The following is a 23,439-nucleotide window of genomic DNA, read 5'->3' as shown; positions in this document are numbered from 1 at the left end:
AAGCCAAAGATTCGACCAGTTGCACTTAGCAGCAGGCGTGCCACTAATACTCTTTTCTTTCACTATGAAATTCGGTTTCCAATTGTTTTTAGCTCTTGTGGGCGGTGATTTTGTAAATGCTTTGATAAATGATTTGGTTAAATGAATGCATTGCGTGTTTCAGGCACCCCGCACCCCGACCTGCTGCCAATTGCGCCAAATTGCAGTTGGGGCCGCTACACGGCTTGAATGGCCATGAAATTAAATCGTTTCTATTGCAGCAGCTGCTGCTCGCAATGCCACCATGTATTCGACTCCAAACTCTGACATGGCACGGTTGCCGCACCAGCCGGACGTAAACTTCCAAGTTGAAGTTGAAGTTGAAGTTGAAGCTGGAATTTGGAGTTGAGTGAAAGGCACCCACGCCAGCGCCATCTCTTCAGTCGGCTTACTGAATGCCTCTTTATGCAAAATACTCAAAATGATCCACAAAAAAAAGAAGAAAAAAATAAGCCGAAAAAGGGAAAACAAGTTGAATGAAATTTACATGCGGCTGTCAGCCAATTTGGCTTAACTTTTTTAAATTGCCGCATGCCCATCAACAAATGCATTAACATTAACCCAAAAATTCGTCTTAACTATCTCATGCGTCATGTATGTATGTATACAAATGTCTCCCTCTCTACCTTTCTATCTCTCTCTTGCTCTCGCTCACTTGCGAATTTTGTTTACATATTCAAGTTGCGCATTTTAAACAAATATTTTCTCACTGGTTTCGCACAAAGTAAGCCAGATGAAACGAAACGGCGCCGAACAAGCTAAATGAATCGCAATCAGACAAATGGGTGCGGGCAAAGATAATTGCATACAGAGATTACCATACTCTCTTAAAGTTTATAGTGTGAGAAATAGGTTGGAAGACGAGCTAATTTCATTAACAAAGGTTAAACTACTTCATTTGCGATGTGAATAACTATCTTATGGTATCCTTTATTGCGATCTTCATTAAAAAGTCATGATAGATACTATCTAAGTAAAAGTCCCAGAACAAAATTATTTTAAAGAACAAATTGGTTTATTTAATTAATGAAGCGTTCGACAAAAGACTCTGCTCAACTTATAAATATGAATTTTGAGTTTTATTAAATATATAATCACTATTTCATTCTCAAAAATCTGTGCTTATTATGATAACTTTCGTATTAGATGCAATTAATTATAAACTGTACAATTAATTATACCCTGTAATTTTCGCAAATAAATAACATCCTGTTTCATTTGTCAGCTTTCTTAAGGTTCCAATTTAAATGAGTTCATACTTATTTTTCAATTTTGCCACATTTATCTAGTTTTAAATTGAATTTTATTAAATTACCTTTGTAGCTTAAAATTTTGTACAAATCGTTATGAACTAAATCTAATTCACAATTTGCGTGTTCGCAAATCATATATCAAAACAATCTGAAAATTTCCACAACTTTTTGCATTAAATTGCAGATTTCATTCAAAGACTGTGGATCAAGTTACATTCAATCATCGAGGCGCCCTGCTAAAATTCTCCATGCTCCATGCTTTCATATGCGTTGTGGTCGCATCTGTGTAGTTGAAGCAAAAACAACAACATGTGGCAGCTGACCCCAAGCAATTAAGAAATTATGTATATTATGACTCAGGCTGTGATGATGGCAAACAAGCAATAATAATAATAAAGAAATGGGGGGAATGTGAAACACGAAGCTTGAAGCTGGAGGATTATGTATACGCACTGCTGGACAGCGCACAGCTGCTACCCCCAAAATGTTATATGATGGTTTAAGCACATACACATACATACATAATATATCTACACAATAACTGCAGGCGTTTTTTTTCTTAACATTTCTTTATGATTATTAGCAGGAAAAGCAGCACACAACAAGCCGCATTGACCATAATTATCATTTGTTGCATTTCATTTTTGTTTGTGTGTGTTTTGTGTGTTGTTTGAGGCAGCATAATGGTTGAGACTTTCGGCTGTCGCATTGTCTTCGGTTTTCCCCCTCACTTTGCATTTGTGTTACAAGGCGTGTAAATCATTGCTTTAGTGTGAAGTTTTTACTAGCTGTAAATCTTTTACACTTCTATTAAGTGGAAAGCGAACTTCGGGTTCTTCTACTATTTTTTGTTTAGTTTGATGAGCATTAAATGCAAATCATGGCATTTATTTCGTTTAATGTTGGCTTCCTGCCATGACGAATGGGAAAAAACAAAAGACTGAAGACACGAACGCGCTGAAAGATTTTAAGCACAGCTTGCGGCGAGTTATATAAGCGCGTGCCCGCCTTAAATTAAACTCAACCAAAGGGGTCAGAGTTGGCAGCGGGAGGAGAAACAGAGAAGGAGGACCGCGGCGCTTGACTGCGGGCCCGCTGTGTAGGTGGAGAAATTATGTTGACATCATCGCCAAAAATTTTGCCAAGAAGCCAACACTTAAGCAAAAAAAAAAAAAAAATGGAAAAAATATCAAAATAAAATTAATTTTACTTTCATTTTCGGCAGCGCTCATTTCATTTATTTTTGAGCTTGCATTTGTATCCGTGGTTTGATGAATTATTTCATGGACAAAACCAAATAAAAAAAGAAACAAATCATCTGTTGTCTATTTTTGGATGTTAGTTATTTAATCTGATTGCATTTTGATTATGTTGCAAAATCAAGTGCTGATTTTGGCAGTCACTTTTTCAGATAGAAATCAATTAAATTGTATATATAGTAATTATAATATAAAATAGTGTATTTAATTGCAATTGCTTGCCATTTGTAGTACAACGAGCAAAGAGATTTAGTGACTGACGGACTGACATAGAAATAAGGACAGGAAGTTTTACAAATATTGTGTTTGTAATTGTAACTGTTGGCACTTCGGTTAAAACGGTCTGAGCTGTTGAGACTAGAGATTTGTTGTCTAACTGACTGATTGCTGAGGCGAACGGAGCGCAATGAGGAAATCTTTTGTGTTTTTCTTATTATTTGCAGCATAATAAAAAGTTGAGCGGCCAATTTGATTTGATTTGCTGCGCCTACTGCACAATACTAACAATGAAAGTCAAAAGCTTTAAAATTACTTTTAATAGGCCACAGCGTAAATTTCCTGGCTCGATGCCAGAGTAAAAGATATAGACACAGTTACGGTTACATACATACACAGTTGCGAAAAGCTGGCCAATTTGCCTACCAATTTCATTGTTGGGTTACCAACTGCGTCTTATGAAACGCACAGCTGTCAACTGTTTAACCAATTTTCTAGGTCAGCTGGCGAGTCGCCTAAATAAAATTAAATATAAATGTACCAACGAATTTCCAAGTGTTTCCCAATTCCCCAAAGACTTCTGCTGCTGCTGCTGCTGTTGCTGCTGCTGCAAAGCAACTGCACACTAATGTGCAAATTATTTATGCGCCTCGCTTCAAATCTTGTCATCTTTCATTTTGACAATCAAATTTTCTCAAATTGCAACTCAAGTCGCATGCCTAAAGACCTGAAAGGTAATCAACTGAGGGCTATAGCAGTAAAAAATGAAAGAAAGAAAATGTTATCTTTACCAAACCGAAGATTAGATCCCCTTATCGGCTTATAAATTTAAAATTGTCAGGGGTTGATATTTCTTCAGAGTTGCTAATGATAAAGTTATTTTAGTATTTAAAAGATTACAATTTTTAGCGGATTAAGTAAGTAAGAATATGTATGAAAGAATATTCTTTTATTATTTGTTGAACGATTGAATTTAATAAAACCAATACCAAATACTATTCAAAATAAAAAATAGAAAACTAAAAATCCAATAACGAAAATGTTATTCTATTTTTTTTAAAAGCAATTAAACATTAAGTTGCTTGACTTTTGTTGACAATAAACGGAAAACATTGTCGTTCTTGAGTATAATATATTATTTTACTTATACTTTTCTTAAATTACATTTTTTATAATGTTTATTTAGATAATTTCAACTAACAGCCTTACGCATGCCGTAAGAAAATTATAATGCCATCTGCAAGGGTATAAAGTGTTGGGCCTCTCCTTGAGCACTGCACATGGGCACAAAGAAATAGTTTTCTTTGTGCATCTTATGCATGAGCTTTGTGAAAGAAGCCCATAAAGCTCATTTCGCTGAGCACACGAAACACCCTCGGTTACGCATGGCCCGTTGAATCTGCTGTCTGTTGGATTGTATAAGCCTTAATTCCCCACACACATGACACATAAATATGTCGCAGTCACAGTTGGAGTCGGTGTCGGAGTCGGAGTCGAAGTCGAAGCTGCTGCACAGACAATTGTGTAATTAGCTGAAAAAGAGGAAAGGAAAGAAAAAGACAAACACAGAAACAAAAAAGGGCTTAAAGACAGAGTTGTAACAAAAATCTGAACAGCCATTAGCTTTTCACATATTCATTTCCATAAAGCCGACGCTCAATTGTCTATGGCCTACCATTTGGCAATCCCGACAAACAGCCAGGCAGCTTAGAGCTCAGACCTCAAACTGGTTGACACTTTTTCTCTGCCGGCGCCAAAACTGATTTATGACTGCCTTACTGCCATTCCAGCTGTCATATGCGCTTCCATACATCACGATCCATTATTATATATATATATCTATACATATATATTTTTTTTACTTGACCAGTATGTATTTCTTTTTTGTTGTGGCTATTTTACCAAAGTCCACTAATTGATGCTGGCACGGGCAGATCTCTTAGTAACTTCGAATTGTGGCACGTGCCCTCGGACAATGCGAGTACACTGAAAGAAATTAAATAAAACTTTAGTCTTCTTACACAGATAGAAAAACTCGTTCTATAATAAAACAAGTAAGCTGTAGAGAATGCAGATTAATTTAATTAATTATTCAGAGCGGCTAAAATTGCGTTCATATTCAATCAATAACATGGAAAGTTTCCACGTACATCACTTTTAAATGCTCGGAATATTTGCAAGGGTATTTTTTATGCTCTGATATCGAAGGTATTTGAGTATATTGGATTGGATGAACGGGAGCTGGAATCGCTCCACATACTTTTATGTTGGTTTTCGCTCTGCTTATTGAAAATCGTGTCGCTTAGGCACTTTTTGTGGGCACATTCTTAACATGAATTTCGAGCTGAAATAGTGTTTCCAACTTTAAATGTAGTTTTTATATAGGGACGAAATCATGTTTTGCAAACATCCTCCAAGAACATTTTTGCCATCTGATATCACTGGTTTTGCACTGGCGTCAAAGTATTCTGCAGTCGGCTACGGCCGACTTCAGCGGTCTTATTTTTGTTTGTTTTTTTTTTTCAGTGTTTGGGCATTTAAAAAATCTAGAAATAATTAAAGTCAATTTGTTACACATCGCTAATTTAATTAGTACTCTCGGGACTATAGTTAAACAAACGCTGCTAACAAATGGCAGCAGACAAACAAAAGACTTCGAACACGAACTTGATATTGAAAAACCCAAATATTGAATTAGTGAATTCTTTGTAAGAATTTTGGCAATTGTGGCGCTAAATGGTATCACGCGTTATGTTTAAATCCAAGTAAAGTCAACAGTGTCACAAAGACAATTAAAGGGGCAACAACAACAACAAGAAAACTGTGGCGCATCTCGAGGCAGCTGTTGAAATTTGCTGTGCCTTCAGATGCGATTTTGCGCGTTGGTTTTAGCTTACAGGCCAGGCCGGTAGTTATTATATCACCTCTGGGTGAAAGTGATGATGGCATTCGCAGACACACATACAGCCATCCAACTATACACGTAAATGAAGCATGTGCGAACATTTTCCTGCCCCATCATTTTGGGTGCTTAGCACAGACGGCAACACAACGGTGCAACAGGGTGTGTTATTGCAGTAAATTGCATACAATATGTATGATTGTTCAGCTGCTGCAGCACCCTGTTTTAATGTACAGCAAATGTATGCTAATCTCAGTCTCTATCTCTATTTCTCTTCGTCTAGCATATGTCTGTGTGTGCCTATTGCATATTTGTGCCGCTTGTGAATGTTAATATTTGTGTTGCCATTTTTCCAATTATCGATTTTTATTTGCCTTTTTACGTTGAGTTGTGAAGCGCAGTCTGGGAAAACTTCCTCATTGCATATGCTGACTGTTATGCAGTTGTAGCAGCCGATAAAAATAAAATAAAAAAAAAACATATGACAGCGGCATCATTTTATGTCTGCAAATATTGCGGTTTTGTCTTTGTCAGTGAAATCGGCACAAATGATGGTGCCACACAAACAAAAACCCATCTAAATAAAATGTCTGTCAAATGAATATTCATAAATTGTGCACAAGCAAACACAAAACCGAGCAGCAACCGACGCAGCTGCAAAAATTGTGCCAGACTAGCGAAATTAAGAGCAATTGCTACTCGAGTTTGCGGTTAAGGTTTTATTTTTTTTTTCTTACTGCTTTATGCAAATATTTTCGCAGACCTCGCTGCCAGGTCAAAACACACACAAAAAAAAAACACACACTTTCCAACTGTCGCCAGCATCCGCCAGCAGCACCCGCGCCAATGCCAATGGCCATGCCCGCCAGCTGTAGTTGGAGTAGTTCCAGTCACAGATATAAATACAACTACAGCTACAGCTATAGCCATAGCTTCAACTTCAGTTGTAGAAATGAGCTGCTGCTCCTTTCACTTTCAATTCGCCACTGAGCAGAAATGAGAGCAAAACGGACTTTAGCTTGCCAGTAACAAGGCAGATAACACAAAATATCAAGAAAAACAACAACAGCAACAGCACTCTTCAGCTTTACCAAACATAACAACAATCGAAATAGAAGAAATTGTCTCGATGATTCATCGGAATTTGAACGAGAGCGGATGCTGCGAAACTCTTTCGTTGATTTTCCAAAGGCCATTCCACGCTTGTGTGCTTAGCTGTGTGTTAACTCATGAGAGTTACTTTTTTTGTCAACTGCTTTTTGGGTGTTTCCCGCGCCCCGTTGACTGTTGAGATCAAGGCTTCAGCATAGCCTTGACGTTGAATCAATGCACATTGAGCGCAAGTTCGTTGCCTAAGTCTTTTGTTTTTTCGTTGGTTTTTGGACGCTCAAGTTGAGTTCAAAGATGAACTATTGTTGGGAATACACCAGTTTTAATTGCAATTAACCTAATAAGTATGGGATCATGGAAAGGTGTTTGACTTTAGCGAAGTTTATATTAAATACTCAACTTTTTTGAATATCATTGTTCGATTGCTATGAAATGTTGTTTTTTCCTGTTTTGAATAATACATAATGAGTATTTTATATCTTCATTTTCTATTTCTTTATCAATACTTTGGCAGATTAATTTATATTCGTACGAATTGCCCTTGGACTTTGCTTGTTTTCTTGGTCTAGTTAATTGACAATGGGCTCAGCCCGAATAATTATCGTTACGTTGTGGTCAAATACCCTCGACTTGATGTGACTTGCTACATTTAAGAGTGAAGATTGCTTGCGTTGCTGACAAGGCGAGCCGTTTACATTTCAATCGCATTGACGCGCCGCAGCATAACTGCAATTAGCTGTCAAAGCCGAGTCACAGACATGTCACAGTCTGTCAAAAAGCATTAAATATGTCAATGCTTTTGTTGTTCTGTTTGACGGGACGATATAAATTTTTTTTTTTTTGTGAATTTAATTGGCGCTTGTCATGGCTGGACAGTTGGTGGTGCTGGCTTTGAAAGTGATATAAAGCACTGCTGGCTAGTTAGGCACTGAATGCGAGTATGAGTATGAAAATTCGTTTGTGTACTTACTATTGACCATGGCGTCCAATGATGCCTAACGACTTCATAACATAATTATAGTTTACGAAATGGGCGCTTGTCGTTTGCAGCAGCCGCAGCAGCCGCAGCAGCAGCAGCAAGACCAACAATTGGGGAGGTGAAGGCGCCGCCGGCTGTCTGGGGCTGCATTAAGCAATAATTTTTGTATATATGTACATACATATTTTTTGTTATTTGTTATAGTAAGTATTTGTACAATGCGCTGGCTGTTACTGGCATTTAATGCACACCAATACACTCAAACGCACACAAACTCTCATCATCAGCGTCGACCCCTTTCATTATCTTTTACGCTGTGTGTTTGTGCATATTATTGTTGCCTCATCGCCAACGCAGCGCCAGCTGTTTTTCACTGACTTGCTTTTGCTTTTAACTTGCAAACAGCCAAACAAAAAACCGAACAAAAAAAAAAAAATATACTCAGCACGGAAGAGGCAGCGACTGCGCGACGGCGTCACATGAAAAACTTTGGCAGCTGCAGCTTCGCTCAGCTTTAGCGGCTGCGCTTGCGTTCAGACTTCTTTGAGACTTCGCTCAAGAAGGTCGTGTGCGCGCTCGCCTTAAAAAAGAAAACAAATATCCAAAGCTTGTCTCATAAAAAGCTCGTTTCGTTTCGCTCGTTCGATCGGTTCGCTTCGACTCGTTTCTTCGTGTTTTGAGTTTCGCAGCACGCGCGCAATTCGTAAGTGTTTGCTACTGTTTTATGTCTCTGTGTGTGTGTGTGTGTGTGTATGTGTGCGTGCTCACAAGTAGGATAAAGAGCCACAAGGACCTGTGAAATGCTGCAAAACTGCATATTGAAACAAGAAACGGAGCTAAAAAATAAATAAATAGTTTTAGAGAGAGGAATAACAATTTCTAAACTGAGTGTGTTTATCAATAATAATGGAATCGAGTGGCGTCGAGTGCTACGGATTGAAATTGGATTGAATTGGATTGTATTGGATTGTAGTCGTAGTTGTTGTTGTTGTTTGCTGCTGCTGTGTGTTGTTTGTGAGTTGCAATTTCGATTTCGTTGCGGCTGCGACGCCTGACAGTGAAAGTAATTTGATTTTGCAATTGAAGTCTGAGTCGCAATCCGCAATCTATAGCTGTAGTTATAGCTGCTGTAGCTAAACAATACGTTTAACTCAACTGCAGCTTGATCTGTTTGCAATCATTGTGTATATTTATTTATATATATATATGACTAGTAAAACAATTCATAGCAAAACGCAACACAACGTTCAGCCAAGCCAAACCAATTCATAATTAATATAAAACAAAATTTGCGAGCAATTTTTCATTGGAATTGAATGCATTTAATTTGTTAATATATTGTGCTTCAATACTTATAGCTAAATACATTTAAAAAAAAGACTACACCAGAGTAGTAAACACGCCTTTTGGATTAATTCACCATATACTAATAACAACGTTGGGTAAGCTATACACAAACTTGTTTACAATATCCAGTTGTTGCAACACAGAAAAAATGCGAGCTTACTAATAAAATGTTCATGATTTCATGTTCGATCGATATTTATTTGCAATCGGCAAGCAAGCGACAACGATAAAATAATTCAAATTACAACAGCGCTCGAACCGCAAAGCGCAAAAATTAATAATCAAAAAATAGACTAAAGCGTCATTATCTAATAAATCTTGCAATACAATCGTGCTGCTTACTACCCATGTAACGCCTAAGCATGGCGCGATCTCTTGCAAAACATGTGGAAAGTAGACATATAAAGCGTTAGTTAAAAACATGTCCAAGCAAATGGCTGAAATAGTTGGCTGGGTGCGTAGAGTTACTAACAGAGCGATATAAAGCTATTTGCTTGAGTAATTTAATTATTAAGTCGTTGTCCCAATTTTCTGAATATTACTGGCAAATTCCTTTTTATCTTTAAATTAAGTTAGGTTGCATAGGACGATTGGTTTTCTCTCCAAAATAATCAAATCGGTTTGAATAGCGATGCTTAAGACTTTTAAGTATTGTATCGAATTAACCGCAAAACATTTGCTCAAAAATAGTAAAACAACCAACAGCTCCATATCTATTAATCTTATTCAATGAGCAATATTTCAACAGCACTTCAATTTGTTAATTATTATATAATAAACATATGCAAGAAGCACGATCATTGAATAATAAATAAAAGAGACTACCATCGAAAAAAAAACAAAGAAAAAACCATGTCAAGTTGCCTATAAAAACTGTTTATGCAAAAACAAAAACGAAAAGAAAAGAAGCACAAAAACAAACAGGAAAACATAAATAAAAGTGCGTCGAAAAAAGGGCAAACGAGACGCAGCAACAAAAGCAAGCAACGAAAAAAATTTAACCCAAATTAAGCTTTAAACACAAGTCGGTCCAAAAAATTATTTGGCAACGTTTTATAGCCCGGTGGAAGCTTTTGTATTTGTGACTGCACAATACACTAAATATATAGTGTATATTGTGTGTATATGTGTGTGTTGCAGAGTTATACATATTTGACATGAACTTCATTATCATCATAACGCCACCAACGCTATCGAAGTCATTTACTTTTTTTTGGTAACATCTCTTTTCTTTCATTTCTTGTTCGCTTTTTTTTCTGTTGTTGTTGTTTTCCTGAAGTGGTTTTATTTTATTTTTTATTTAGGGCTTTGCTTATTGCATAAGCGGAGAAACTCGTATTGCTCTTCATGCTCTTTAGACCATGTTATATATTGGATTGACGCGTTGTGGTTGAAGTTGTTGTTTTGGCTGCTGCGCTGCAGCTGCTCTTCATTACGAAAGACTTAAGGCACAAACTTGAGAACTTTCTTTGCAGTCGAATGCCCGCCTGACACAAACTACTTGATTTAAGACGTGTTTTTATCTTACATTTAAGAAATGTGCGGAATGGTATTATTACCTTATTGTGTGCTAGAAGAAAATACACATAATCATTTTGCTAGGTGGATTAACTGATTGGAAAATCTACAGAAATATGTTATAGGGTATCGCTCAGTTGGGTAACTGCAACCAGACGAACACTTAGTTGGTTTTGGTCTTGTGGCGCCTAAAATGTAAAAAAAAACCCAAAATCCGGTTGAACTTTTCAGGCCGAAACCCTTTCCGAAATCATCTGGTAATAAACCCAAATTGTGATTATTGTTGTTGGTGCTACTGCGCATACGAGAAACAAGTTCCGCCAAATTGTGACCATGGCAATGGATTTCTGGCCAGCAGTTGTTTTTATTTTTAAGTGTTTATGTAAATTGTAAATATATGCATTTCTATGTGTTTTTGATTGGTGCCTCAATCATTCGTTATTTTTCCCTCTTTTCTTTGACGAGCTTATGTAAAGCAATCGAAAAATGTAAATGATTTCTCAATGCGCATCTACTTTGAGCAATGCAATCGATTATGCATTCATTTCGACTGTTAATTGGATGTTCGCTACTGTTTTTATATATATCAATATATATATATATATATGTAGATATATATTTTTATAGAGCTTTTAAGTCTGACTTGGTTAGCATGTGCAAAGTGTGCAGGCTGTTCATAGGTTTTTAGCGGTATTTTGCGGTTAGTGACCGGCTAAGAAAAGTAGACAGATATAATTTGCACGACTCATTAGCGCGAGCCAAATGTATAAAAAATATAGAAGATATGTTCATCGAATGTGCAGTAGATTCAAAATATTGTTCAGACTCCGTGCGGGCAAACGCTAATTATATAATCATTATCGATATCAAAGGGAAGCTTATTGTTGTTGCTCAAAAATTTGCATGCAATGCTTACGATGTGCATTTTGTTGCTGTTGTGGACAGCGCTTCTTAGCACTTTGCTGCTGACGGCGTTGACTTCACACATTCGTAACAATTGCGCAGCGAGCGCGTGTATTGAATATTAATTAACACGTCCCCCTCCCTGCGTTGCCACTGTTCCCCGCTCCGGCTTCGGCTGTTCGGGTATCTATTGATGATTATGTAGTTGGGCGTGTGGCAACAAACACTTTTGCGACTGAGTATTGTTCGATGGTATTACAACGACACTTACCTTACCCAATAGCCAGTGCTATAAGTCTCTGGCTTTCCATTACGGTGTTTGTTTGCTTTTGGCCTGGCTAAATGTGCCAATGGCATGACACCAATTTTCATATAATGTGCGCGCCTTTGCTTGGAGTTCAGCCTGCAGCTGCGCCGCTGACCCACTTGAGCAATTTCTGTGTTTGTGTGTGTGTGTGTGTGTGTCTGTGTGGGAAAGTCAAACGTTTTGACCTTTTTGCATTGGCCAGGCAGTAACAATTGCAATTTACCAAATTATAGTAATTCAAATAATTGACATATCTTTATTTAATTCGTTTCTTGGCTTAAAGAGGATTTCTTTGACGTGCAAAAAAAGAAGGTTAGCAAGCGTAAGGCGGATTTCCAATAAATTTCTCTCAAATATGAACCTGAAAGCAACATTGAATTTGAAGTAATTTTCTTTAATCGATTTAATTTAGTTTCCCATTTATTTTTTTTTAATCTTTTTTTTTGTATGGGTTTTTTTTTTAAAGTTGAATATGCTTTTTGTGATGCATAAAACTTTAATTTGCTGACAATTTTTGCTTATTTCTTTTTTTTTCAAGTTTATTTAAGCTATCCTGCAATTTAAACATTTGTGCAAACGCATGCATTAAATTTATCATACACTGACATTTATTTATGCGCAACTCGTCAGTGTCACAAGCGAGATGCAACAACAACGATAACAAATAACGAACAACGACTAACAACCGGCGACAAATGAGCGACGAACAACGAGGCAACATTTTGGCTGCGATTGTTGCCATTGTTGTCATCATTTTATGCAGTTGTGAATTGGGCATTGTTTTTGGTTTCTTTTTTATGAGTTTTATTTGCGTTTTATGCGAAAGAAATTCGTTTGCTTTAAATTGTGCGTGGTAAAAAGTGTTAAAGTTGATTTAACAGCGCGCAACGCTGCGTATACGCAATGCGTTGTATCCGCATCTGCGAGAGCAGCTGCTACTGTTGCTTTAGCGCATTTAAAAATGCATTTATCTCAATTACGAAAACGAAACAAAGAAAAATCTAAAATTGCTTGTTTACAACGAATAAACGAAATAAAACGCATTGTTTCCAACAGCTGAAATAACAAACAGCAGAGTCAAACTTTCACTAGACAGCGCGCAAAACTAAAACAAAGTGCACATGCAGATAAAACAGCACAACAAAGGAAGGGTGCAATAAAAAGTCAAAATAAAAGAGAAGAGGAGTAGCCGCAAGCAATGGTTAATTAAAACAAATAAACTGTCAGGCAGTTAAAAATGAATGTGAATTATGCGTTCAACAGAAGTGTGAAAAGAAAGAAACGAAAGAAATGAAAGAAATGAAAGAGAAAGAGAAGCGAAAGGCAAACAACAACAAAAAGAAGTTAAGCCAGTTTCCGGCGTCCTTCTCAAGGCCGTTGCAATAATTGCCGATGCGGCAGCGACTCCGCTCAAGTTGCTCATCATAATGAGGCACTTCAGCATGGCGATAATGATGCTGTTCATAATACAGTTGTGCCAGCCACTGTCCACTGTGGTGGCGCTGGTCATTTTGAACGCATTTTTATGTAACTTCAATCAATTTGTCGAGTCGCCTTGCTCAAGCGTATCTTTGTTTAATTTTCTTATTTTTTGCATATGCTTTTCCAACATTATTCAAGTTTTATTTTCATGTATTTCATGTGATTGCATCACACATAATTCGCATAAATCGTGCAGCTCAGGTTGCTGTGTCAATTTCAACATAAACTAAATATTTCACTGCATGTTGACAAACCAGTTAGAGGCGCCACATTTCAGTTTTTCAGATTTCATAATCGAAAAATAAATCTATTAGCCGGATCTGCCAAATGTGTTTACCCATTATGGAAAACGAACTTCATGGCTCTCTCTACCTACGTCTGGCAGTAAGGAAGTAAAAACCTGACGTCTGCTCACGCTCGCATAATGCTTCCTTATGAGATGACCTCGCCCCCTTGTGCATAAATGCACATCGGCTCACTTCACCCTCTGACACAGACACGACCGCGTGAAACATCTCCATGCCTGCAAATCAAGTTCAAAATGTCAAGTTTGCGCAGTTGCAAGAGGCGGGCACAGTAACGCCCGCGCCAGAGGAAGCGTAAGCTTAGCAGCAGTAACTGCAACTGCAACATCAAAAACAACTACAACAGCTTTACATCTCCAGCTGCCCGTGTGGTGCTTGAACTCGAAATGAAAGTGAAAATATGTTGGCAACAGCGACGACGACGACGCAGACTGCAGCGCAGCTGAGCGCAAAAAGTTGCCAACTCTTACTTTCGAAGCTGCTGTTGCTTCTGTTGTTTTTGTTGTTGTTGTTGCTGTTGTTGCTGTTGCTGAGTTGTCTTTACTGCTTCGCTAACCACGAAAATAAAAATAAAATTGCTACAAGGAACGCTGCTATGGAAACAGGTCGACTATGAGATGCTCTGCCTGCATAACATGTTATTTTATAATAATTATTAGTCAATTAGTTATTTTATTCAGCCACACTTAGTCAGTAAGTCTTCATACATGATGATTTACTAAAAGACTGCAGTCATTTTTTTATCATGAATGAAAATTAATATTTTTAATGCGACAGTCTTCATTGTTTTCGAAAAAGTTTATTTTTGGTATGCAGTTTTTTTTAAATAAACGCATATTGATTTATTATAATTTTTAATTATTTGGCAAACCTACAAGCATTCATGAAATATTTCATTAGTTTAAGTGTGTGGAAATTAATTGCAAAAACAGATTCGAAATTTGTAAAAATAATTAGAGAACATCTATTAACAGTCTGTTAAACTGCACATCCGCATACAAAATGCACTTAAGGTGCAATTAACAACGAAATTAACAAAATAATACTTATAATTATTATAGCAATGTTGAATTTTGTTTTACAATAGCCGTTAATAGTTGCAAATTAAACTATGCTTGAAATTCGGCGATTATTAATGTTGGAGATCACGAAGCTAAGCTGTCCAAATGAATGTAATCGCTTGCACTTTCCATTAAAGCGCATTGGCTGCTTTTATTGCAGCTTTTCATTGCAGTCATTCGTTTCCTTCTATCGTTAAACCTAAAAATAACTCTTCACAAACCAAAAAGAAAAACAAAAATAAAACCCAAAAAAAAAAAATTGCAGAAAAATAAAAGCAACGCAGTAAAAATGTTTGCAGCTTTCCAGTTGCACAGCGACTTTTATTTTGGTAACTGGTTTTGTAAAGTTGTTGCCAAAAGTCAGCTGCTGCTTCTTCTGTTGCTGTTGCTGCTGCGACTTGTGACCGAGGAGGAAACGCGTGACGCTCCTAATGCTGTTGCTGCTGGTGCTGCTGGTGCTGCTGCAACTGATGCTGCAAGCAGCAGCAACAGCCGCAGCGTAAATTGGTAATTTGCAATTAATTTGTTGCCGGTTTAATGTGCATTTAATGCGCATATCTTTGATTAAAACTGCCAGATGAAAGCTCATTTGAACGTTTAGCTGTGGCTAATGGTGTGGTACGCCCACCGTACAGACCCCCCTCCCCCCATAATCGCACTCACCGCCCAAGAAAGTAAGATCTATGTATAAGCCAAACACACCCACATTTATTGTCAGGCCGCCGGACATTTAATGGCCAAAAGAAATGCTTTTGTAAATGCCAAACCGTTTTCTTTTATTTATTTATTTTGATTTTTGTTTCTTTTTTCTTTTATTTTTCTGCTGCTTGCAGGCAATTAAGGAAGTAATTTGTGGCCGAAGTTGTTGTTGTTGCTGCTGTTGTCGTTGCAAGATCATCAGCCACCAGCGTCATGAATGCAACCACATGAAACGTCGGCTGTTGAAGCGTCAACAGCAATTGCCATAATTGCCATTGGAGCAGCAAAACATACACTAAACACACACTCCTCACACACACACACCAACACACATACACACACCCCAGAGCTGCAGGCAAGGAGTCCAATAACCGCACCACCACCAGCAACTGGAAACTCGCCACACGAGCTTTTCGCGGCAGGCACAAAACCGATATCCAAACGGCTCCTTCAACTGAATTGTAACAGCATCGAGTACCGAGCGTGGAGCGTGCAGCAAACGGGCGCCGGAAAATCCCCAAAGCCAAAAAAAAAAATTGTACAACAACAATATAAAAACCAGTGGAGTGGGGATCAATGAACGCGGCACGCAGTAGTTGCCAGCAACAACAACAGCAACAAAAAGCGCAGCAGCATAAGAAAAGCGAAACGTGCCAGCAAATCGTTTGGCAACGTTCAAGTTCAAAATCGCCATAACAACAGCAACAACAACAACAACAACAATTGGAGGCTGCAACTGCAACAAGCAGGAAGTTGGACAGCTGCACCTTAATTGGGATCAGTGTCATTACCACGATACCGACAACAACAACAACAACAACAACAACAGCATCCACACGGCAGGCTCATCTACCCGCTCAATGTAAAATGTTAGTGGCCAACAAGCACAACGATAACAACAACAGCAGCAGCAGCAACAACAACAGTAACAGTTGGCACAGCAGCTGGACTCGCCTGAAATACTGCCTGCTCATTAGTTGCCTGCTCCATTATGCTGGCCACGCCCACGCATCTGCGCCCACATCGACGGCAACCACAGCGCTGCTATCGGGTCAACATTTGGCACCGTGGCAGACAACAGCTCCATTTGCTGGAGCAACTGCAGCACCCACAGCGCGTAATCTGTATGCGCCATATCAGACATTCAGCCGGCACGACGATATCAGCTTTAAGGATGTGCGCCAACGCAACGATGGCACCGTAGTGCAATCCTTTGGTTCCTATCGCACAGCGCGACAATCGTCAGCGCAGCGTCGCTCCGATGTGGAGATCATACCCGCACCAAGTGTGGAGCTGCCCCAGAGTGATCTGATAACGATACCCAAGCAGCTGGTGCCAACGATGCCCGAGAATGTGACGCGTCATGGACGCCAACGCAACTATATGTACATTCCGCTGCAGACGGAGTCGGCGTCGGGCAGTGCTGCACCGCTGCTACAGCTGCGACCCAGTCGAAATGCGACACTCTCAGCGCTGGGACCGCCCGCCGAGGGCGTCGCAGCAGTGGCGCATGAGTTCAGTGCCGAGCTGGCGGCCCATGTGGGGCAGCTGCAGCAAATGCAACCGGAACGCACGGAGCGTAGTGATCTGGTCGCTGCAGCCAGCTCGACAGACAAGCTGGAATATGCTGAGCCGGAGAATACGAGTCGTCGTGTGGGCTTTCAGTTTCCCAGCTACAGTCTGAAGCCGTCTAATCCCTTCTACCCGCAAGGCTATCGCGAGGACAGCCCCATCCTTGACGAAAGTAGCTACGCGTCGCAAGCATACAGCGAGGATGCGGCTCCCACGCAATATGAGCAGGAGACGCGACATACGCGTCAACTGTACTTCGACTCGGAAGTCTCGCCCAGCTCCAGCTTTGAGTTTCCAGGCCTGGTGGCCAACTCAAAGCCACATACTCTAAATGCAGCTGTTGCAGCAGGCAAACTTTATCGCGATGATGTCACCAAATTTGGAGACATTAATGGACCCATCACGGCGCTGCCGCAGCGACTGCAGCGCGGACTCTACTTTGGCGATACCGAATTCCGAACGGGACCGAGTCCCATTCGGCAGTTTGGGCCGCAGAAGGCATTCACTGAGTATGTGGGTCCATCAGACTATCAGAGCTCCCGCAAGAGTCGCTATTTTCCGTACAAATCATCACGCAGTCCGCGAGTTGTGTTTCCCAGCAACGATAACGTTGGCACCACAGGACCAAGTGGTTCCGGTGGACCCTCTGGGACTGGTGTCTACTTCAGCGACAACATTGCTTTTAGGTAAGCTGTGAAGTTCTTAAAATGTAGCTAGGAATTCTGAGTTTGAATATAACTTTAGTTTAGTTTAGTCAAATAAACTCAAATTTTAAGATTCGTAAATTATTATTTATGTTTCTTTTAAAACGATTACCTGTGAAAAATAGATAACCCAATATTAAATGATTTCCTTTCCACAGAGATCAAAACTTTGGCATTAATGAACTTGCTGCCGTTCAGGATGTACGCAATGATTATAGTCTACAGGATCTGGATAGCGCCTCGGAGGCCACCAGCAGTCCACAATCAGCGAGCACATTCAAGGAGAAGGGTAAGAATCGGGAACTGTAGCTTAGAGATGTATTTACGTCCTAAGTTTGTTAAGTTAAGCTTCAGTTAGTGTCGCTGCTGGGAACTGCTTGCACTAGGCCTAATTGCCCCCAAATACACCCAATCCCAACCAACCAAAAAAACACACACCACCACCACATGTTGCTCATCTATACATACATACAATTCCCCCAAACCATTTGACAGTCGACATCACAACGGACATGGAGTGTCAGCATCGCGGCGGTACTTGCGAGTTCTTTTTAGGCTGCTGGCTATCCGGCGGCCTCATACAAGGCACCTGCAATGGATTGCTGCGCGGCTGTTGCCATCGCACCGCCAAATCGGCAAATTTACGAAGCTCGGACTATATGGGCAATACGGTCGATCTGACCGATCTACCGATAAAGAACTACGGACCGGTCAACAACGAACCCAGTGAGTGTGGCTGCCACAACCAACAAAAAATACAACAACAAAAACAAGTCCATGCACGTGCACACTAAAAAACAACAACTTCAACTATTTAGTAACCAAAAAGTCAAGCTTGCTAAATGGATAAATAATCGCAACACAAAACCAATAAAAACTTCGGCTTCCCGAAGATTTAATACCCTTGCAGACTTTCCAATTTGATTATTAAAAAAAAAAAATGTAAAGCAACAGCTTGTCAACTATATATCAAATTTTATATGGTTATTGTTCATATCAGGTCAACTTTCTTCCGATTATATTTGCTGAATATAAATATATTGCTTTCAAAATTTAAATATTTTGCACATACAAAAAATGTTTCTATAGCAAACCGGAATAGTTGACCGATTTTTGCTAAGTAAGTAAGAGGATATGGTAGGCTGATCTTAATACCATAATGTAATTTGTATGATATAAGCTTCGTTAAAGAAACACCTAGCTATCGAACAAAAACTTAACTTTCTACGGAATCCATACAGTTTAGACAAACCACAAACCTTTATTATCATAGTAAAAAAATAATATATAATAAAACGCTCTGCAAGAGTATTTATTTAAATGAATTTTTGCATGCCTAACAAATAATTTGTTATAGTAACTGAGATATGTTTTTTGTTATGTTATGTCTTTTTTGTTTTATTTTGTGTTTTTTTTTTTATGATTTATTTGTTTTGTTCTGTATTTGTGCACCATTTTCGTAGTGATATTATCTAGTTTGGAGATGCTTTATTAGCTGCAAATTTATTGTAAATTTAAAACACGCTACTAAAAACAAACGTCTCGCACAAATTTGTTTGAGGGCACCCCATGAAAAGAAATATTAGTGAAAAATAAACTTTATGACTGCCCAGCATGCGCATGTTAAGTACCAGAGTTAATGACAATTAAGCCACATTTATGCAACATTTAACGGCATGCCACAAGTGAGCTCCATGTCCAAGCGATCCTCAGCCAAAAAATAAGAAAAAAAAAAAGCAAATGCAAAAGATGAAGAAAAAGAAAGACACAACAGCGACTAGAAAGTTAACGCTTAACAACTCCCGCACGCCTCCGCTTTCCTCCCTGTCCCAGCAACAATACCATCAACAAGAGCAATGAATTGCGGGCAGTTCCAAGCGGCGTTTATTTTGGCTTCATTTGGTTGCAAGTTCCACCTGCCTGTATACGACTCACCTTAACCGCTGCTCCTCACCTGTTTCACCTGTTTGCTAGTTGCTACTAACTCTGTCAAATTGTTTTTTATTAAACTCTGAACCTCTGAACTAACTAACCCCACACCATTCTCTGCATCTCTCTCTCTCTCTCTCTCTCTCTGTCTTTCTCTGTTGCTCTTTTAAATAGGTTGCGGCATCTCACTGGCAAAGCAGACCGCCCAGCGTCGAATTGTTGGCGGCGATGATGCCGGCTTTGGCTCGTTTCCTTGGCAGGCCTACATACGCATCGGCTCCTCCAGGTAAACACACCGGCTCCGTTTCTCCTCTTCGCCTGCGGCTCACAAAAACTGTTTTCTTTGTTTTTTTTTTGCGCAGATGCGGTGGCTCGCTGATCTCGCGTCGTCACGTCGTCACTGCTGGTCATTGTGTGGCACGTGCCACGCCCCGTCAGGTGCACGTTACACTGGGCGATTATGTCATCAATTCGGCAGTGGAACCGCTACCCGCCTACACATTCGGAGTGCGGCGCATCGATGTACATCCGTATTTCAAGTTTACGCCCCAAGCGGATCGCTTTGATGTCTCCGTTTTAACGCTGGAGCGAACAGTGCACTTTATGCCGCATATAGGTATGGCCGCAGTTGCAAGATCATGGGATCATAATGTGACTCGTAGCATGATAATTAACTGCACGTTCATAACATGATTAATGAGAGATTTAGCTGCATAAAATTATAATCCGATGATGTCAAATTTCGTTTCCAGCGCCCATTTGTCTGCCGGAGAAGAACGAGGACTTTTTAGGAAAATATGGATGGGCTGCTGGCTGGGGCGCTTTAAATCCCGGCTCCCGTCTGCGACCCAAGACACTGCAAGCCGTTGATGTGCCAGTGATTGAGAATCGCATCTGCGAGCGCTGGCATCGACAGAACGGCATCAATGTGGTCATCTACCAGGAGATGCTGTGCGCCGGTTATCGAAATGGCGGCAAGGATTCGTGCCAGGGCGACTCGGGTGGTCCGCTGATGCATGAGAAAAATGGCCGCTGGTATTTGATAGGCAAGTTTTTGATTTTATTTCTTTACAAAATTAATAGCTAAAGCTTAAATTGTTTGCTTTTTTTAGGCGTCGTTTCGGCGGGCTACTCCTGCGCCTCACGTGGTCAGCCGGTAAGTCCAATTTAAATATTTAAACTAATCCAACCGAATTTAATGCTGAAATTTATATTTTCAGGGCATTTATCATCGCCTGGCATATACGGTGGACTGGATATCCTATGTAGTTGGCCTGACAGCCAATATTTAAGCTATGCTAATTCTGTCTTATTTATTCTTAACCCAACGCTTCATATCCAGCTTACAACTTGCCCCCAAAATGGGCGAAAACATTTTGTACATAATTTACTTCCCCCAGCTTTGACTTCTATCGATTCTCGCGTTCTTTTACTTTATTTATGCATATCTTTAAAACATTTTTGAACAAATTTCGCGCAGCGCTCAATAAAAATTTCGATAATGTTAATGAAGGAATAAGAGGAAACGGCGTATTTTAGAATTTAGTAGCCACAAGATATCTGTTGGATATCTGCGAGCTAAGCGATTTTCAAATTAAACTTTAAATTAAATATAAATAATTTACTTAGTCATATGCGCTGTTACGTAATTTTAAACTATTTATGAACTAATTGTGTGTAAATAAATTATGTAAATCTTGAGAATTCAGCTAAATATTATTTTTGCTTAAACATTTCTTTCCTACTTTCATTGTTTTTTGTTACTGCTTGAACGGAAAACTTGGATAATATAAAGGTGGATATGGCAGGCCAGAGGCATAAGCATGATCCAACTGCTTGCTACGCAGTAAATTCTCCTGCATAACGCGGAAAAGGGTGAAGACCTCATGGTAAATTTTATAGTAGATCACTGCGAGAGGTTTCAAATTATCGAAAGTATATGATACACATTGATGTGCACAGAACTCACCCAGCACAAGAGCAAAGACCAGTAAACACATCAAGAATTTCGATAGATCTATGAAAAGGCCTGTCATGGCATAGAATATGCCCAAATACAGAGCAAAGCCGAACACAACGCCATGGTATATCAGCCAGGGATACATCAAACTACTCGAATCCTGTGATTTAAAAAAGTTCTTATGAGTTTTGAAAACATTTCGAATCGATTACGATCAATTACAGCAAACTATCTTTTGGGACTTACCCGAGCTACGCCAATAAGCAACAAAAGGCTGACGCCCAGGTTAATCAAGGACATGCCATAGGCGACAGTGCTAAATGCCGCCAACACTAAAGATTTTCAGCCATTTGATGATTGGATAGGAATATAATAAGAATTCTCACAACACATACGATTCATTAGAAGCTGCACTTCCTTATCTGTGGCATCAAGTAGCATCACTTGCTTAATCATTAGTTCGACATCTGTTTTCATATTAATGATCATCATGGAGCTAAAGATCATTACGCTTGATATGATTACGCCCAGCCAGCCGATAATGATGGCATTATACTTGAGATTCTGGCACTGCACATAAGCAATGCTGCTGGCGTGTGCAACAGCAATTCCCTGGGTGGCAGCTTTTGCTGCTGCCTGGCTGCAAGTCATCTTTAACGAAAGTCTCAAACTGTTTAAATTTCGAATCGGAAATATTTAGAGTTTTTAGTATTTGATTGAATGTAAAACTTGTTGGATATAAAGCAAAAGTGTTAATAGTATATTTTCTGTCGTGTTGTGTTTGTTGTTTTTGTATCGGATTTAAATTTTTGTTTGTTTGGCAACAAACAATTGACAACTGAGCGAAACGCCTGCTATGAACGCCAGCTGAAATATTTCAGCAGCATATTTGATATGCTAATGGGTAGCTCAGAGCAGAGCAGCGTCAGCATCATCAATAAGAATTGGATTTTTAGAAAGTAACATCAAAGAATAGCTTCCCAACTCTGGCACGCAGTTAACCCAAAAAAAAAAAAAAACAAAACAAAATCTTTTTTCCAGAACAACTCCCATTTCTCATAGAATAAAAATTATATATGCATGCAGAACTCAGAGCTTATTGTTGTTTATTGTTGTTGCAATTATGTCGCATAAAATAATTATAGCTCAAGCTGGCGCAAACATTTCCTGCGTTTCGTAATAATTAGCTAGCTAGCTGCAGTGAGAACACAAGCGCCTAAGATCAAGATGCCCAACCTGTTAGTGAGAAGAAGTTCACAGCTGAAGCTGATGATGAAGAAGTTGGTACTGGCACTGAGGCTGAAGCAGTGGCGGAAACTTCAGTTGGCACCCAGTTTGATTCTGGCCAGCGATGCGTGCGGTTGTCGCTGCTGCCACTTTTTTTTAGCTACCTTTTAGCGCTCTGTGTTGAGACATGCCACAATTGCTAGCGGCGTCTGCTTAAAAAAAATAAAAGAAAGAGAAGAAAAATAATCATGTGTGAAACTCTGTGAGCTGCGTGTGCCAGCAATTGAAAATTGTGCCAACTGCTGCATTGGCACAGTTCTAACATAAAGAAGTAGTCTGTTAACATATTTAGCGAAAGAACTTGTTGCGGCTGCAAAGCACATCAAGGACACGAAACATCTTTGAAGCCAGCCGCCAGCAAGAATAGTCGCCCATTAAAGTAACAACAAAAATATCAGCAACAGCACCAGCAGCAGCAACAACAACAACAAAGAGCAGTAAAAGTGGAGCAGCAATAATAAGAAATCTAAGTAGAAATATCAGCTCGAAATGGTAGAGCAGAAGATACCCACAACAGCAACAACAAAAACAACAAGAACCACAACAACAACAACAGCCACAAAATAGACGGCATAAAAGTGAATAAAAAATTGTCATGCTTTCATTA

At 39.3% G+C, this 23,439-nt stretch overlaps 2 protein-coding genes across 3 annotated transcripts; one reads left to right on the top strand and one right to left on the bottom strand.

The window, feature by feature from the left end:
- The first annotated feature begins 8,387 nt into the window (after nt 1–8,387).
- On the top strand, nt 8,388–21,021 carry LOC6559422. Of its 2 annotated transcripts, XM_001986886.3 has the most exons (10): nt 8,389–8,461; nt 9,117–9,200; nt 15,515–17,638; nt 17,815–17,945; nt 18,152–18,382; nt 19,760–19,871; nt 19,948–20,201; nt 20,338–20,631; nt 20,698–20,741; nt 20,806–21,021. In XM_001986886.3, the coding sequence occupies exons 3-10, from the start codon at nt 16,248–16,250 to the stop codon at nt 20,875–20,877; spliced, it is 2,529 nt and encodes an 842-aa protein (XP_001986922.1). In that variant the 5' UTR covers nt 8,389–8,461; nt 9,117–9,200; nt 15,515–16,247; the 3' UTR covers nt 20,878–21,021. The 2 variants fall into 2 exon arrangements, with proteins under 2 accessions (XP_032590811.1, XP_001986922.1); XM_032734920.2 differs by lacking the exons at nt 9,117–9,200; nt 18,152–18,382 and having other exon boundaries at nt 8,388–8,461.
- A 216-nt stretch (nt 21,022–21,237) lies between these two features.
- Nucleotides 21,238–22,343, bottom strand: LOC6571500. The gene is made up of 4 exons (XM_001997661.3): nt 21,941–22,343; nt 21,792–21,877; nt 21,555–21,705; nt 21,238–21,494 (listed from the first exon to the last, which is right to left on the bottom strand). The coding sequence occupies exons 1-4, from the start codon at nt 22,194–22,196 to the stop codon at nt 21,346–21,348; spliced, it is 642 nt and encodes a 213-aa protein (XP_001997697.2). The 5' UTR covers nt 22,197–22,343; the 3' UTR covers nt 21,238–21,345.
- Between the last annotated feature and the right edge of the window lie 1,096 nt (nt 22,344–23,439).

The sequence above is a fragment of the Drosophila grimshawi genome, unplaced genomic scaffold (assembly GCF_018153295.1).
Source record: "Drosophila grimshawi isolate 15287-2541.00 unplaced genomic scaffold, ASM1815329v1 contig_1369, whole genome shotgun sequence".
Lineage (NCBI taxonomy): Eukaryota > Metazoa > Arthropoda > Insecta > Diptera > Drosophilidae > Drosophila > Drosophila grimshawi.
This window is presented reverse-complemented; position numbering and strand designations above follow the sequence as displayed.

What these genes read in the sequence shown, in the direction of transcription:
- LOC6559422 (XM_001986886.3), top strand. Translation starts at nt 16,248, where the DNA reads ATGTTAGTGGCCAACAAGCACAACGATAACAACAACAGCAGCAGCAGC. An exon ending in AGCGACAACATTGCTTTTAG is followed by an intron (nt 17,639 to 17,814) that starts GTAAGCTGTGAA and finishes TCCTTTCCACAG; the next exon opens with AGATCAAAACTTTGGCATTA. An exon ending in GCGCCTCACGTGGTCAGCCG is followed by an intron (nt 20,742 to 20,805) that starts GTAAGTCCAATT and finishes TTATATTTTCAG; the next exon opens with GGCATTTATCATCGCCTGGC.
- LOC6571500 (XM_001997661.3), bottom strand. Translation starts at nt 22,196, where the DNA reads ATGACTTGCAGCCAGGCAGCAGCAAAAGCTGCCACCCAGGGAATTGCT. An exon ending in TGCTTATTGGCGTAGCTCGG is followed by an intron (nt 21,706 to 21,791) that starts GTAAGTCCCAAA and finishes TTTAAATCACAG; the next exon opens with GATTCGAGTAGTTTGATGTA. An exon ending in GGTCTTTGCTCTTGTGCTGG is followed by an intron (nt 21,495 to 21,554) that starts GTGAGTTCTGTG and finishes AACCTCTCGCAG; the next exon opens with TGATCTACTATAAAATTTAC.